This window comes from Salvia hispanica, chromosome 4 (genome assembly GCF_023119035.1).
Source record: "Salvia hispanica cultivar TCC Black 2014 chromosome 4, UniMelb_Shisp_WGS_1.0, whole genome shotgun sequence".
Taxonomy (NCBI): domain Eukaryota; kingdom Viridiplantae; phylum Streptophyta; class Magnoliopsida; order Lamiales; family Lamiaceae; genus Salvia; species Salvia hispanica.
In genome coordinates, this window is record NC_062968.1 from 12,541,346 (window position 1) to 12,557,183 (window position 15,838).

The 15,838-nt window shown below is 35.3% G+C and overlaps 3 protein-coding genes across 4 annotated transcripts; 2 read left to right on the top strand and 1 right to left on the bottom strand.

The window, feature by feature from the left end:
- Nucleotides 1-332: 332 nt before the first annotated feature.
- Nucleotides 333-2,856, bottom strand: LOC125217733. Its single transcript, XM_048119256.1, has 3 exons — nt 2,639-2,856; nt 905-1,842; nt 333-722 (listed from the first exon to the last, which is right to left on the bottom strand). The coding sequence occupies exons 1-3, from the start codon at nt 2,839-2,841 to the stop codon at nt 403-405; spliced, it is 1,461 nt and encodes a 486-aa protein (XP_047975213.1). The 5' UTR covers nt 2,842-2,856; the 3' UTR covers nt 333-402.
- A 2,421-nt stretch (nt 2,857-5,277) lies between these two features.
- On the top strand, nt 5,278-10,503 carry LOC125222511 (DEAD-box ATP-dependent RNA helicase 5). 2 transcript variants are annotated; one of them, XM_048125171.1, is made up of 13 exons: nt 5,280-5,903; nt 5,989-6,113; nt 6,774-6,881; nt 7,298-7,378; nt 7,882-7,960; nt 8,234-8,319; nt 8,396-8,452; nt 8,579-8,646; nt 8,927-8,995; nt 9,109-9,202; nt 9,478-9,642; nt 9,730-9,822; nt 10,214-10,503. In XM_048125171.1, exons 1-13 carry the CDS (start codon nt 5,369-5,371, stop codon nt 10,304-10,306), a joined length of 1,653 nt encoding a protein of 550 aa, XP_047981128.1. In that variant the 5' UTR covers nt 5,280-5,368; the 3' UTR covers nt 10,307-10,503. The 2 variants fall into 2 exon arrangements, with proteins under 2 accessions (XP_047981129.1, XP_047981128.1); XM_048125172.1 differs by lacking the exon at nt 10,214-10,503 and having other exon boundaries at nt 5,278-5,903; nt 9,576-9,642; nt 9,730-9,815.
- A 2,881-nt stretch (nt 10,504-13,384) lies between these two features.
- LOC125219476 lies at nt 13,385-15,838 on the top strand. The gene is made up of 3 exons (XM_048121454.1): nt 13,385-13,735; nt 14,400-14,588; nt 15,484-15,838. The coding sequence occupies exons 1-3, from the start codon at nt 13,673-13,675 to the stop codon at nt 15,694-15,696; spliced, it is 465 nt and encodes a 154-aa protein (XP_047977411.1). The 5' UTR covers nt 13,385-13,672; the 3' UTR covers nt 15,697-15,838.

Consider the following 15,838-nt stretch of genomic DNA (forward strand, 5'->3'; position numbering starts at 1 on the left):
GTCTGACTTATTCATATCGTTAATTTGCTTTGTTTTTTTAATTGTTATTTATACTATCTTAGTTTAAAATATCATTTCCAAAAATCTTCTTTTTCCGGATAGTATTTGGAGATCAAGGCAGTACTAGTGATCATTAGCCTATGTGATTTGATGTTTGTACTTATATTTAGTTATAGGAGTACTAGAGTTACTCGTTTACTTAGTGCTAATATGCGTAAATCATATACGGAGCTTTAGATCTTGAAAATGGTCACTATCCTCATATCGGGTTAAGCACGAGAGCTTCTAAAAAATTGATTTACCGAAATTGCAATAAATCATTATCATACATCACTACTTATACATCAACTTAACAATAAACATACAAAAAACAGGGTAAAATGATGAATTAGTTAGAACATCTCAAGCATCAATAGATTCCTTCGAATCATCCTCGAATCCATCCATTTCCAAACTATTCTCACTCTTCACAACATGCCCAGCTTCCTCTGCTCCTCCCAAACTACTAATATTCCCAAATATCACAACAATCATCCCAACAACACCTGTACAAAATGATACTCCAAATGCTTTACCAATGTCCCCGGGCATGGCAGTCGCCAGGCCGAACCCTGCACATGCCCCGACCACCCTGGCCCACGAGTACCACACGGAGAATGCACCCTCCCTTCCTCTCGGGGAGCAATCGAGCCACAACACCCTCCCGAACGCATGCATCAACCCTGCAACAAAGATTCCGAATTTAGATCACATAGCATAGCGTGTTGTTAGTGGAAAATGAGACTCACCTAGTAAAGTAAAAAATGTTATGATAGACACAAATTTTAAGTGGACGGACCAAATTAGAAAAACAAGACTATTTTTCATGGACGGAGGTAGTATTTTATTTCATAAGATACCAAACCTGCAGAAGTCCCCTGAACGGCCGCGAAGAAGAAAAGATGGGATTCGCCCCACGCAGCATCCCGGTAGTAAAATCCAAACCCCGAGGTGAAAATGGACATCATAAATCCTAGTAACTGCATCTTCTCAGCATCCAATTTCAAGAACTGTTGTAGGGGATACATCAATGGGATAGAGAACATAGGGAGCAAGAAATACATAAGCCATAGATACAAAACACTCTGTTTCTCCACACAAATGTAGCCTATTGCATATAGTAATCCACCCCCAAAAACACACATCCCTATAAAAGAAGACAAAAATACACCAATCAGCCCCTTAGCTGCATGAGGGTACTTGAATATCAAGAAGATATTATTATTATGACTAGGGAAACTCGCAGTCTCTGCCGCTATTCTACTGGTGCTTAAAACATGGATCATTCCCGACCCCCATTTCAAGCCACTGAAAATGGAAACAACCCACAGAGCGGTGAAATGATCTGCCCTGTTGAGTATATGAAAAGTAAAGGATGATATCACAGTGGATCCAAGGCAGCCGGCCGCGGTTGAATGTAGGGATAGCCAGCTGGCGAAGGATCTCCGGTCGAGGAAGTGATGTCTTGGGATGGATGGACCGGTGAAACCGGTGATCATGAGGCCGAGGTGGCGGGCGTGGGAGGCACCCACGACAGCGGTGGCAGCCATGATGACGGCCACGTATGGAGGGAAGATCCACGGTTTTTTGAGGAATCCGGAGGGGAGGCAGAAGAGGGAGCCGAGGCCGGTGGCAGCCGCGGCTATGAGCTGGTGGTGGCGGCCGTGGTCGAGGCGGAGGGTGATGATGTAGAGGAATGGGGAGGAGAGGAGGAGACCAGTGATCCAGGAGATGGAGGTCCATTCTAAAGGGGAGAATCTCATGCCTCCCACTTTGATCTGCCTTTGCACCAATGCTACATAACTGTACCAAAAAATATGAGACTGACATTTTATTTTTACAAACGTCACTTTTGATTATCTCATTCTACTCAAATTCCATGACAAAACTAATTAAAAAAAATAAGACATATTTTTTAAATTTTTTCAACTTAGCATTTCTCAAATGAGTGAACTACATAAATGGTACCTGATCTTTCACTTTCGCACATAAATGGTACATGATCTTTATTTTGTATCATTTTTGGTACCTATAAATCACATTTTAAGATCAGGTACCATTTACGTGCGAAAGTGAAAGATCAGGTACCATTTATGTAGTTCACTCTTCTTAAATTCACGTCGGAAAAAAGTAAAACTCTTATTAATGGATGGAGTAAGTATTGCTATTCATATTTTGAGTGAACGAATAAAAATATCTATTTAGCTAGTATTAGTATTAAGTAACTAGAATGAAAAGATAACTAATAAATAGCTACATGCTCAGTTTGTGCATTATTATTAGACTTTACAACCACAAAACTCATTCAGTGTAAATTAAAATCATTTTGCTTACAATTCACCATTACTTTTTCTTGCACGCGAATTAACACTATTTTACCTATAATTCAATCACGATGGTTCGTAGTCGTAGATTAAAGGTCAAGATAGTACTTACTAAATTGTGTATGTTGGACTAATGGTAGTCTGGTTAAGTACTCTAAAATAAAAAATAAAACTATTTTTCATCCTTTTTTTTTCCCTAAGTGAATACTTTTTTATATTTAGTAAAGTAAAACAGATATTAAGTGTTGAAGATGAGAAAATGAAGTTGTACTTACATCTGCATCTGCTTCTTACTGCAGTTGAGACCCTTGAAGCTGAGGAACCAGCCCTGCTTGGGCTCGGGGGGAGCGGAGACGGTCTGGCTGATTATGAGCGGGAAAACGATGGGAATCAAGACAGTGTGGATGAAATAGGAGCAGAATTCATACATGTACCACAGCAGAATCTCCACGTTTGTGGGCTTCTCCTCTCGAGCCATGACGATGCCGATGTCGGTGCCCTCCTCGGCCATCATCGGCTTCTGCTTTCCTTCACTACTACTAATCTCCGACGCCATTGCTAGTTTGCTACAACACTAAAAATTAGTACTAGTAACTTAATTTGGCTGCATTGGATATTATTAACAGAAATAAATAAATAAATGGTAAATGGAAATATCCTACAGACAGCTGGAGTGGTGAGCACAGAAACTATCGAGGGAGGGGTGAAGAAAACCTTGAACATGGAATTATTTTTTAAAAAACTTGAATATTTTTGGTGGCATTGTGTTGCGACGGTTGCCAACTGTAATAATTGTGCACAACATTGGTGCAACGGAATCTCAACCGTTTCTGATGTTTGGTCTTTTGTCCTTGTCCGAGTTTGATCCTTATATTAATCTACCGGGTTTCGGTTTCGTATTTTATGCGCTAGAAGGATTTTGGACGTGCTTTAGTTTTTTTTTTTTTTTTTTTCTTTTATTAGCAAATTAACAAAAATTTAAAAGCTACTGGGACGTAGTCCAGTTTAGGAGTCTCACTCTTGTTCTATTATCAAACATTATTTTGATCATTATTATTTTTCAAAATTATAAATATAATGAGTAGCTAATACAACTGGAATTAAACAAAAACACATAAAAATTTATGCACTCTCCATTTTTATCCGTCCCATAAAAATATGCACATTTTTATTCCCAATTTATTACCCCAATATACAACTTATACCACCATTAAAACACCAATAATAATGCGAGTCTCGCTCTCCACTAACAATATTTTAACTAACATTCTCTTCCTCTCTCTTAGTTTACCAATTTTTCTTAATTTCTCGTGTCATATCATATGTTCAATTTTTATAGGGATAGAAAGATTATTAATTTGAAGAATATAGATTCAAAAATTATTTTAAAAAATTGATAATGACACATGTGCATGGAACACCCAAAAATGGGATACTGTATCTCAAATATATACATGATCACAACCTCTGTTTGATTTGTGAACCTGCTTTTCTGGACGGTCTTTTGAGAACCTTCTGTTCTCTCTTGCTGCATTATCGAGCTTCTATATGTTCTCTTCTTGTTGCATCGTTGAGCTTCAAGGCGGAACTTATGGCTCTTATTCAAAGCTTTTCGATGGCTATGGAGTTCTCTACCCATATTTGGATCGAGTTGGACTCAACGGCCCTGGTTAATTCATTATCATCCGGACAGTTGGGTTCCGCTAATCTCAGACATTATATGACTCAGTTTCGCAGCTTGATTTCTCAGCGACATGTTCGATTCTCACACATCTACATAGATGGAAACCGTGTTGCTGACTTTCTTGTGGGGGGGCCCAGACAGGATGAAAACCCTGCCTTATCCTTCTATGATTCAGTCTCTGCGTCTCGGTACATGAAGATGCTTGTTAGGATGGAACAGTTGGGATATCCTAACTTCCGCTTTCGACGTAGAGATGTGGATTGATTTTATTGTTATGTTAGTTTTCGATATTTTATTTTTCTGTAAGTCCACTTGTTCATCTTAGTTTTGGTTTAGTTTTGATAGCATGGATGCACCATACTTGTGGGGGTCTAGTTTATTTGCTCTTGTTCTGTTTTTAGATCCAAGTCACTTTTGTGCTTGGATAAATGTTTTAGAACGATATATTCTGATTTTATTTACGGATCAGGGGTCTGCCTAAACCCCTGCCACACTGGGTGCTTTTTGTTAAAAAAAAAAAACTTGCTTTTCTAGACTATGTAGGTTTTTTATGGGCCTAAGCATGTGCCCTAAAATGCACAACTAATTTATCACGTAACCGATAAGTTACGTGCCTCGTTTCAGTAGCGTATCTAGAAATTTTTATATTAGAGGTGCAATATTTGAAATTAAATCGATCTTTTTTTTCTATTATCTCAATTATAGTGTTGATGTTTCATTGTATCTAATATATTACAAAACAGTATTGACAGTTTTAATTTTCAACAAATTCATAAAAATTAAAGTCCGATTTGTTATTTTATTCGTTTATTTGAAGTAATAGAGAAAACGAATAAACTGAGCTTTGATTATTATGAATTTTATAAAATTAGACGTGTTTTTTTTATTTTTTTTCATCACATAAAAATAGACCTTTCTATTTTTAATAATTTTTTTCTTTAATGATACGTGCCTCATTATCTATAATACTTTAATTATTTTCTTTCTAACTTTTTATAATTTATTAATTATACATTAAAACACATGCCAATTTGGCATTTAAGTTGTTCGAGTACTTGGGACAAATAAAAATCTCAAATGAAATTTTGTATTAAAAGACTTTATAGTGATACTCCTATTATTTAGAACTTAAAAAATGAAAACATCATTTTTGGAGACCAAATTTAAAGTTTATTAATAATGTTAAGAAACAGTCGGCCCATAAAAAAAAAAAAGAATATGTTGTTTAAAAGTTGTGGCACCTCTCCCACTCGTCTTGCCGCCACACCCAAAACCTAACTTGCTTCTCTCTAGGGTTTTGGGGCTCATATTCATCACATTCATGGCTGGCCCAAAGAATCAGCAAATTGAAGCAGCCATCATGCAAGATACCGATTCCAAGCTTCGCAAGAAGAACAAGAACAAGCAGAAGAGAAAAATCGAGGAGACTGATGCCGAAGATGTAGAAATTGATCAAAACGCAGTTTTGGAAGCTGGCTCCACGGAAATCTCGAAGAAGAAGAAAAAGAAGAAGGCGAACGGAGATGGCAAAGAGGAGATTTCGTTGAATGGCTCAGGCGAAGAATCAATTAAGAAGAATAAGAAAAAGAGCAAGGAGGGAGAAGGTGTGAGTGAGGTCAAAATTGCCGAGTCTGCACAAGAGGAGGAGGTGATAGAAGGTAGTGGCGTCGTGGTGTCTGGGAAGAATGTCAATGAATCGAGATACAAGGCTCTGGATTCGTTTTCTGAGTCGGGGCTTCCTGATGATGTGTTGGAATGCTGCAAGGCATTCGATAAGCCGTCGCCGATTCAAGCTCATTCGTGGCCTTTTCTGCTCGACGGCCGCGATCTTATTGGAATTGCTGCCACGGGGTCTGGTATGCATCTAAATTGGATTGAAAATGGTTTAGTGTTTGTGCTTAATTGGATTCAGTGTTTTGAGGTGTGTGTTTATGGTGTTAGGTAAAACGCTCGCATTTGGGATCCCTGCTATTAGGCACGTCTTGAACAAGCGAAAGAGCAATGCCTCTAAGAAAGTGTATCCGCGTTGTCTTGTTCTTTCACCTACAAGGGAGTTAGCTCAACAAGTACGCTCTCGATTTGTTTATTGCATGGCTATGATGTGATATGTCATGCTCCAGTCATTGCTTTGCTTTATATGGTTTAATTTGTTGGGAGCATATTTCATTTGATTAGGTACAAACTTCTTCTGTTTGCACGCGTTGGGGATTTTATCTTGTTAGCATCATGTGTAATTGTGTATTGTGTGTATTCTGTTAATATGTAGAATTGCCTCTTAAAGAGTGTAGTGTAATTAAATGCCGCCCTCATGGCCTCATCTCAGATAGAACAATTGAAAAATATGCTATTGTGAAGTTCAAAGTTTCAAATAGTTATGCATGGATTTTCTTGTTTTATTTGATTATATTACTATTACAATAATCTTATGAGCATATGGGAAAATGGTTGGGTGTATAGCGGTACACATGTAGGCTGTAGCTATTAGTGTCTCAGAGGAATATTGCTCTAGCTAAGTTTGTATTACGGTTTGTATTCAACTTTGTAATCCTACAACTGGCAATTATCGAATAGTGTATCAAGAGGATAGACTATATGTATATGCTTCAAGGGTCTTATTTGTGACCTTTTCCATTTTCATTTCCAAAATAACCGATTTTTAGAATCTTATACGACAGAAAGTTTGGTGAATGGTACAGAGTCATGATCATGACTATATATATGGTTAGATTGCAGATGTTTTATGTGATGCTGGAAAGCCTAGTGGAGTGCGGTCAATTTGCATATATGGAGGAACTTCGAAAGGACCCCAGATATCTACTCTGAAAGCTGGGGTGGTAAGTTCTCATAAATCATAATCTTAATCTCCGAGTAAATCTGAACTTGGATTGTGTTTGAGTAGTATGACAACATGTGGATGGAGAAAAAGATGCTGCATTGTTTCGTGATCAGCTAAATTTATTGGTTTTATTTCCCAACTCGTATGAAATCATCAGCTCTTTCTTTTTAATTCATTTTGTGGCTGATGTTGAAAATAAAGTAACTGCATGTGTACATTAGAAAGTTAATGCAAATATCATGGAACCATTTGGAATAGACTCACATTCTAATGTTATTGCACTATGGTCTTGTTACAATATTTTGTAATTTGAATTGTTTTTACAATTCCTACAACCTCTAGGTTAGATCATAGTATTTGTTAAAGTATGCAAGTTGATACCTCAAGTCTCCCTTTGTATGTGATTCTGTGCAGGACATTGTTATTGGGACACCTGGCCGTCTTAAAGACTTGATCGAAATGGGAGTGTGCCGCCTAAATGAGGTTTCCTTTGTGGTGAGTGGATGTTCTCTTGTTTCTGTTTGATAATGAATTACTGATTTTTTTGGTACTCCCTCCGTCCCTCAAAAGATGTCACACTTTCCTTTTTAGTTTGTCCCACACAAGATGTCATATTTCTCTTTTTGGAAAAAGTTCTCTCTCACATGAATATAAAAATTATATTTTCTCTCTCCATTTAACACACAAAATAAAACCTCCTAAAATCCCGTGCTGTCCCACAAGTGTGACATCTTTTGTGGGACGGAGGGAGTATGAGACTATGAACTTTTTGGTCTTTCAAACAGTGGATCATAAATGTTGGACGTATCAGGAACTCTTATTCTCACATGCAGACATAGTTTGCAACTTTCAACATTTTAGCATCCTTGAATCTTATTAACTCATAACTCATTTGCCCGACATTTTATGTGCATGCAGATATTTTTGGAACATTCATTCTTGTACTATGATAACTAATTTCATTTAATTGATAATACGATGATTGCGACTATATATAGGTTCTAGATGAAGCTGATCGGATGCTTGACATGGGATTTGAACCGGAGGTTCGCTCGATTTTAAGTCAAACATGCTCTGGTATGATATGGGCCTTTGTTGGTATTTGAGTTTAAGCACGTTCAATTATTCTTCTGTACTTCTACTTAAATAAGAAATTGAAATGCAAGTGTTATTACCCTTCGTCTACATAAGTCTGCTCTCTTTTCTCAAAAGACTGCGGATGCATCATGAGAATTTTTCATTTAAAATCCAATATTTTCATTTCCATACTTCTGAGTTTGGAACTTCGGATTTTGATGCATCTGTCAACGTTAATGTTGTGTATGTAATGCCAATTGACATGATGCACAGTTCGCCAAATGGTAATGTTTAGTGCGACATGGCCTCCAGCTGTGCATCAACTAGCGCAGGAATTCATGGACCCAAACCCAGTTAAGGTGTGGATTATCTCTGAGAAATCCTGTACTGCAATCTTTACTTCTTTTTATGTGTAATGAATTCATTACGTATCAGGTGGTGGTGGGTTCGGAAGATTTAGCTGCCAATCATGATGTCATGCAAATAGTAGAGGTACTATTAAGTATTGACATATGACATTAATGATGAATTAATTAGAAGTAGTAATTTTGAATATATAAACAACTTTTATTTGCATCAGTAGTTTAGTACTAAAATTTCCATTCTCTTTCATCACAGGTGTTGGATGAGCGAGCACGTGACGAACGTCTGCAGAATTTGCTGGAGAAGTATCACAAATCTAGAAAGTATGTGGTCCTTGTGCAAGTTATGCATTTAGGTTATGAATGTTACATATTATTGGCATTAAATCAAATTTATGACTATCATACTTGACATGCTAGGTAAATTTACATACTTGAAATGAGAATTACATTGTCTTTAACAGTTCCAACTTTTTTCTGGGACCTCTATTGCCCTTAGTAGCTGCCATAGTTTAACTGGACAATGCAGCTTTAAAATTATTTCTGCTTTGAGAATCCTTTTTTTATTCTTAATCTTATCTGTGGGAATTATTCTCTTTTTCAGAAACAGAGTGTTGGTTTTTGTTTTATACAAGAAAGAAGCATCTCGGGTGGAGAGTATGCTTCACAGAAGGTAATTTGTCAATTTGATTCCTTTGTCCATCAAAATAGCTATCTTGAGCTTTCCCTACCATGATACATTTCCAGTTGTTAGTTTATTGTTTTTGTTTACTTTGTCATTCCTAGGGGCTGGAAAGCCGTTTCTATAAGTGGGGACAAAGCGCAGAGCGCAAGAACACAAGCCTTGTCACAGTTTAAGGATGGAAGCTGTCCTCTATTGGTATGCACACAGTCCTTTTGTCATTTATAACCTGCTATGGTTATTGGCTTCTCAATGCACACATCTTAGTTCTTCATTTAACCTCTATTCTGCATCTGTAGTCTGTACCTTTTATATTGAACCAATGGAGAGAGACTCATCATTCAAGAATCACAACCTATCCCACCCCTTTTAACTATGGCAACAAACTTTAAATCACCTTAAAACTTTAATTGCTAGACACAATGATTGTCTGCATTCAACAGAATTAAAGTAGTTGATGTTACATTCCACAGATTGCAACTGATGTTGCTGCTCGAGGATTGGATATTCCTGATGTTGAAGTTGTTATCAATTATAGTTTTCCTCTCACGACTGAGGATTATGTGCACAGAATTGGTCGAACTGGAAGAGCTGGTAAGAAGGGAGTGGCTCATACGTTCTTTACAAAGGAAAATAAGGTATGCTTCAATTTAGGTCTCAATATTATCTACACTCGTTCAATTGTAATATAAATTATATTCGGCTCATAAATGTGACTGTACCAGGGCCTTTCTGGGGAGTTGGTGAATGTTCTCAGGGAAGCTAAGCAAGTTGTACCTGAAGATCTATTGAAATTCGGGACTCATGTCAAGAAAAAGGTCAGACATGCCTTTTTAATGTAGAATATGTTTGTCAGAGTTTGAGATTGATTTGTATGTACATGCGGCATGCCATTTTAGTTGTAACCTAATGTTTCTTTGTTTTCTTCCTGAAATCCCTGGTTAATAGATTAATGGAGTAGTTATAAAGTTGAAATCTTAATATTAGTATCTAGAACCTAATTAGAAAATGTAAATAGGATTAATTTTGACTTGAGGAGACTCATTCCGATTATTAGATATGCATAGACAATTTTGTGCTTTTCTTTAGGCTGTAGTTTGACAGTATGTGTGTCTATATATATCAAAACCACATAAAGTAACATATGAGAAAAACCTTGCAGAACTGACACTTCGCTATATAATGTCTTTTGCACTATAATCCATCCAGGAATCCAAGCTATACGGCGCCCACTTTAGAGAAATCGACGCCAATGCTCCCAAAGCTACCAAGATAACATTTGATGATTCTGATGAAGATTGATTTCAATATATTCAGGGAAGCAATTCTGAAATTTACTGTATTTTTAGCTTCCAATTGAAATTATCGAGCATGTGCTAAAATCATATTGTTGCTTTTGTGATAGTATATCTAGTAAAGACGAATTTTTTTCCTTTTCTTGTTGGTAATGGTGATTTTCAAATTTTCATCATAGAAATGTAATGCTCCCAGTTTATTTATTTTTATTGGTGATACCAGTTTTATTTATTTAAGAGTTGCAGGATTGTTCAATTTCTGTTTCTGCAGTCTGATGGTTTATATTTATGTACGTTAGCATCTTGGAATCGTTTGTATAGTAGTAGTATATTCATTTTATTAATTAATGTCAAAAACAAGGATTTTCGTGTGAATATTTGGCACTTGATGCGGTTTTAAAATGTTTTCTTAAATCTAGCTAGTTGATTAGTACTAATATTTTACCTTCCAATCTTCATCATACAGATGTGGAATGGTGATTACTTAAATCTGTTAATACATTTCATAATGTTAAGAGGCTTTTATTTTATTTTATTTAAATATGGCTATTTGCTTGAGCTGGATACATAAAATCATTAATCGGTATGCGCACACATTTATTTTCGACCAAACTCATGTTTTAGCTTTTAGGGCACTTCAAAACCAGGAAAGTTTAATTAATTATTGATTTCCTCAAGATATGGATTCAAATATTAAATAATTACTCGATTAATATCAATGTCAAAGATTCCACAAAGGTAAACTGAACAATAATACTTGAGTAATCAACTAATTTCGATTTGTTTCAGATTAGTCACTAAACTTTCTACTTTATAGAATTATTTGAGGTTTAATTCAATTTTCTTATGTAGCCTATTCCACATGTTTGGAATTCAAAATTCCAAAAGATAATATTCTGAACTAAAATCATATAATAACAATATACTGTATTTAATAAAAAAAATGAACTTTAATTTTTATTGGTTTATATTTGAATACGGCGAAACTCAGATTATACGGCGAAATGAACTTGTGTCATTTCTTCTCCACCGAGAATTCAAGATTTCTTTGATTTTAACGAAAATTAAAAGAGAGTAAAGTCAGTGGATGAAATCTAACAAGTACAGCTTAGGGCTGGCAAATCGTGCGGATTGGGTCGTTATCGGGTCAACCCGATAACAACCCAACCCAATAAGGCCAAACCCGAACCCAACCTGTTAAGGAAACCCCAAACCCGAACACGAACCCAACTCGCCACCTTCAAACCCGGACACGACCCGACCACGATAACGACACGAACCACTTTGGGTTGACCCGACACGATATCGACCTGAACACGATACCGACACAAACCACTTTGGGTTGACCCGACACGATAACAGCACGACAACAACCTAAGCACGATAACAACACGATTACAAATTGCTTCAAAAGAGCGAAAATACTAATAATTAAATTAAACTTATTAAATCAAAATAAAAAGAATATAATAATAATAAATTATATTATAAAATTATTTGTTGATTAGTTTTGCTACTACATAATACCTGGATTAACGTTTTGTATCTATAAGTATAAACTTATTTTTCTTAAATTTATTCAATTATCCTTTTATTCTAAACACTAATTGATTTAGTACTATTTTTCATTTGGATCTCTCACGGTCATTGTATTTTATTTCGTTTCTTTCGACTACTTTAATTTTTGTAATTTGAAATATAATTTGAAGCTTGTAATTTCAAATATTTTCTATATATTATAACACATGGAGAAATATGCAAAGTAGGGTCATTACATGGTCATTTAATATTATTATCCAAAATTACATGAATGAAGACATAATTATATATTTTAAATATATTAACTAATACACTTGAAGTGTCACACGCCTAGGTGGACGTTGAGAGCAACAATCTTCTATCGTCGAACTAGCTCTTATGTATCATTTGATGCATTATAAAATATTGCAGATTATTAATCATAAATTAATTTTATAATATGGGTCTAAAATTTGTTGTGGTTTATCATACTATTTAAATATATCAATTTATATAGCAAGTCATATAATTAAAGGATATGTTACAACTTACATGTTGTGTTCCACATGTTGTTATCATCATACCATCTCTATTATGATATTATTACACACTATGAAAATAATTATAAAAGTAATATTAAAATAATACAGTAAATGAAATATTGAAAATATTGTGATTTATCATATAGTATTACTAATAATTTTTGATGATCTTATCAATTTATGTAGCAAGTGCTATACATTTGAATGTTGTATTATTATGTGTTGAGTCCAACAATGTCTCATCATTGAATGACCCATATTATATTGTTAATAATTTTAGATAGAATAATCAACCAATATGTATAATATTATTTTCAAAATTAAAAGTTAGAAATTAATGATAAAATATCAATGGTTTCAAAAATAATATGAGAGAATTTCCAAACAAAAGAGTGTTTTCCTAATTTATACTTTGTAAAAAAAAAAGCAATTTATTTATCTTTATATCATTGTGATAGTTTAAATAAAATGACTAAAAAATTATTCCATCATTATTCCATTACAACTATGGATGATTATTCTCTCTAAAATTTTTCTTTTAACAAGGTGTGGTACATATTTGTACTACAATAAAAATGAAAAATGAAAAATTATAAAAAGGTTAAATTAGTCACAAAAATATGTAATTAATGATGCTATCTAATCAAAATAAATTAATATTATCCTTTTTAAAATTTGAACGGCATTTTGTGTATGCAATTTTTGTAAATTTATCTTTACTCAAAATAAATATACTAATATTAATTTTTAACGGGTTACCCAACCCGACCCGCATCCAACCCGCATCCGACCCGATTTTTTCGTGTTCTTAGTGGATCGACCCAATAATGACCCGCATCCAATAAGACTTGATCCAAACCCAATATTTTCGTGCGAATTCGTATCGGATTATCGTGTCGTGTCAAAAATTGTCAGCGCTAGTACAGCTTAAATAAATGCTTTTGAATTGAGCCAAAAATTTGGAAGAGTTAAAGATGGATGAAATCCAATACTCGCATAAATAAAGTGGCTCATCATATTTTTCCATAAACCAATGAGTTTCGTCTTGTCGATCTTCATTATCGAAGTTTCCCAATAACGATTATTTTGCGCCACCTATTAAACTTCATTATTCTGCATAGTTTATTTGCTGTGTAAAAATTCAAGTGTATCTTAGACAATTGGAATCCCAGCAATAAACCCAAATTACAAGCCAAGATTTGTAAATGAGCTCGCTTTCTCTCTTTGAGAAACTGGCCTCCATCGTTTTTGGTTGACGGATTGAGATCTATAGCTTTTTAATTTTGAGCTCAACTTTGTCTTGGGGCTGAAAAATGGTGGGGATTTTCTCAAGATTTTCTGCCAGGGGTAACCATCGCCGCTCTCAGAGTTCTCTTGTTAGCATCTCTCCCTCTCTTCTAGTTATTTTATCTTAAAGATTGAATTTTTTGTTATCTTTTCTCTTGGATTTGGGCATATTTGAAGGGTTGGATGATGCTATCTTATTTGTTACTATGTGATTTGATTATGTTCTAGTTTTAAAGAGTGAATCTTTTACTTGTTTCTTGGATTTTTTGGCATTATATTGTTCGATGATGCTATCTAGTTATGGTATGTAATCTGATTATGCTAAAGTTTTCTCAGTTGTTTGAGCAAGTTTTCTCCTAATTGAATCAAGCTTTTGGACTGAAATATTCATGATTCTTGCTCCCTTTGAAACTTAGTCTATTAGATCATCACTTTGATTGAAACCATACTACTCTTTAAGATAAAAAATGATTACTTTACTCCTAATTTAAGCAAATAGTCATTATTGAAATACTTTCTTGGATAGTTTGGTTTCTCTATCTGTTTGTGCTGAATTGATATGTATTTTTTTGTATTATTGTCAAGAATTTGCTAGGATTGGATTTCTTTTTTACAAGATGTCAAGGTTACTTCTCTTAGTCGTCTGTTTGTTGTTGATATTGGATCTCTTGTTTGTATATTTTTTTTTGAGCTTTGATTTAGGCATTTCTGGTGTGTGTTGTGCTTATGGTAAGTTTCTTCCTTGATGTATAGGATGAAAGGGGGAGAGTATTGCCTTCTAGCACAGATGCTACAACCACTGCTATCTTGTCGACAGCTACGTCTGCTACCCCCCATGGGATTGAACTAGCAGTCGAGTTTAAGCCCGTTGAACATCCAAGTGAGCCTCTTGACAGTGACGAGCCGATCCTGTGTCCACAACCCGAGCCTTCGATTCTTAATGTAAGCTTGATCTCCTTCGCGACAAGTAGAACATAGCCTCAAGTGATTTGTTGTCGATCCTTGCAGGAGGATGCTGCCTTTTTAATAGGAAATATAAAAACAATTTTTCTTTCTTAATGTATTACATGAACTCATTTAGTGTATATAAGGATAAACATGATCGAGTTTTCTAATATGATATGATTCGTAATAATATCCCAAAAATTAATGTCACATGAAAATTATGAACATTCTGAAACTATACTATTAATTTCCCAATATTGCACCTTTTGCTTGAATTGCCAATGGGCTTAGCTTATTGTTTCTGGTCACATTTTTCTTTGATATCTTATGATGACTTCTCCTTTTGAGGGTTGCTTGAGAACATGTTAATCAATCTTCATTCGGAATGTGATCCTATGGATATACTCATAGTGAAGTTTATTATGTTTGCAATCTCAAAAGTAACTAAGGATAATCAATTCGCTTCTGATATTCATTGCTGTCAGTCACATAATCTCTGATCTAAACTAGGGATCGAGCTTTGCTAAGCAGTCGGATTTTTGTCTTCTTGCTGACAATGTACTTTTAGGCCTCTCATCTTGATGTATGAAGCTTTTTCTCCATCTCTATCCTCTTTTTTCCTTAATGTGCTATGTTAGGCTTATACCGAAGAACATGAAAAACCCACTCATGTTACTTTTGTTAGGTACACACCCTTTCCATGGCGACTTTGTACATATTCTTGAATGTTCATCTAGCTTTTGTCTATGTCCTGCAAACTTGGTTGGTTTTGTTTGTTTCATGGTTGGTGAATCTTTTGAAAGAATCTAGAATTCACAAGGGTGTGTTCACTCTGTGATGGATTGAATAATTTGGAGCTTGTTTGATCAAGTAATAATTCTTGAATACCCAGGATGGAAGGATCTGGAAGGAAAGAGCATCGTCAGGTGTATCCCGGAGGGGGGAGACGCCGGTTTTGGAGGATCAGATGGCCATGGAACCCGAGATTCCAAGACCAAAACCCCGGCCTGCTGGACGCATTATGCCGTCAATGAGTGCCCCGGAACACAGCATCCTCAAACTGCTCGAAGAGTGTAATGCATCTGGAATAAGCTTCAACACCTGATCAGTATCAAGATTTGATATTATTTTTTTGTATAAAAACCCTACCTTATACTGTTCGATTGGTAAATGTTGAACTTGGAAAAGTGTGCTTGTGTAAGTCTCTTTATTAGAGGTAGTATAGTTTTATCTTATGAGTTTGGTCA

Coding starts and splice junctions, on each gene's coding strand:
- LOC125222511 (XM_048125171.1), top strand. CDS start 5,369: ATGGCTGGCCCAAAGAATCAGCAAATTGAAGCAGCCATCATGCAAGAT. Junction 8,647..8,926: donor AAGTATCACAAATCTAGAAA/GTATGTGGTCCT, acceptor TCTCTTTTTCAG/AAACAGAGTGTTGGTTTTTG. Junction 9,823..10,213: donor GGACTCATGTCAAGAAAAAG/GTCAGACATGCC, acceptor TAATCCATCCAG/GAATCCAAGCTATACGGCGC.
- LOC125219476 (XM_048121454.1), top strand. CDS start 13,673: ATGGTGGGGATTTTCTCAAGATTTTCTGCCAGGGGTAACCATCGCCGC. Junction 13,736..14,399: donor GCCGCTCTCAGAGTTCTCTT/GTTAGCATCTCT, acceptor CTTGATGTATAG/GATGAAAGGGGGAGAGTATT. Junction 14,589..15,483: donor CCGAGCCTTCGATTCTTAAT/GTAAGCTTGATC, acceptor TTGAATACCCAG/GATGGAAGGATCTGGAAGGA.
- LOC125217733 (XM_048119256.1), bottom strand. CDS start 2,841: ATGGCTCGAGAGGAGAAGCCCACAAACGTGGAGATTCTGCTGTGGTAC. Junction 1,843..2,638: donor AGTAAGAAGCAGATGCAGAT/GTAAGTACAACT, acceptor TTTTTGGTACAG/TTATGTAGCATTGGTGCAAA. Junction 723..904: donor CGTTCAGGGGACTTCTGCAG/GTTTGGTATCTT, acceptor TCTTTGTTGCAG/GGTTGATGCATGCGTTCGGG.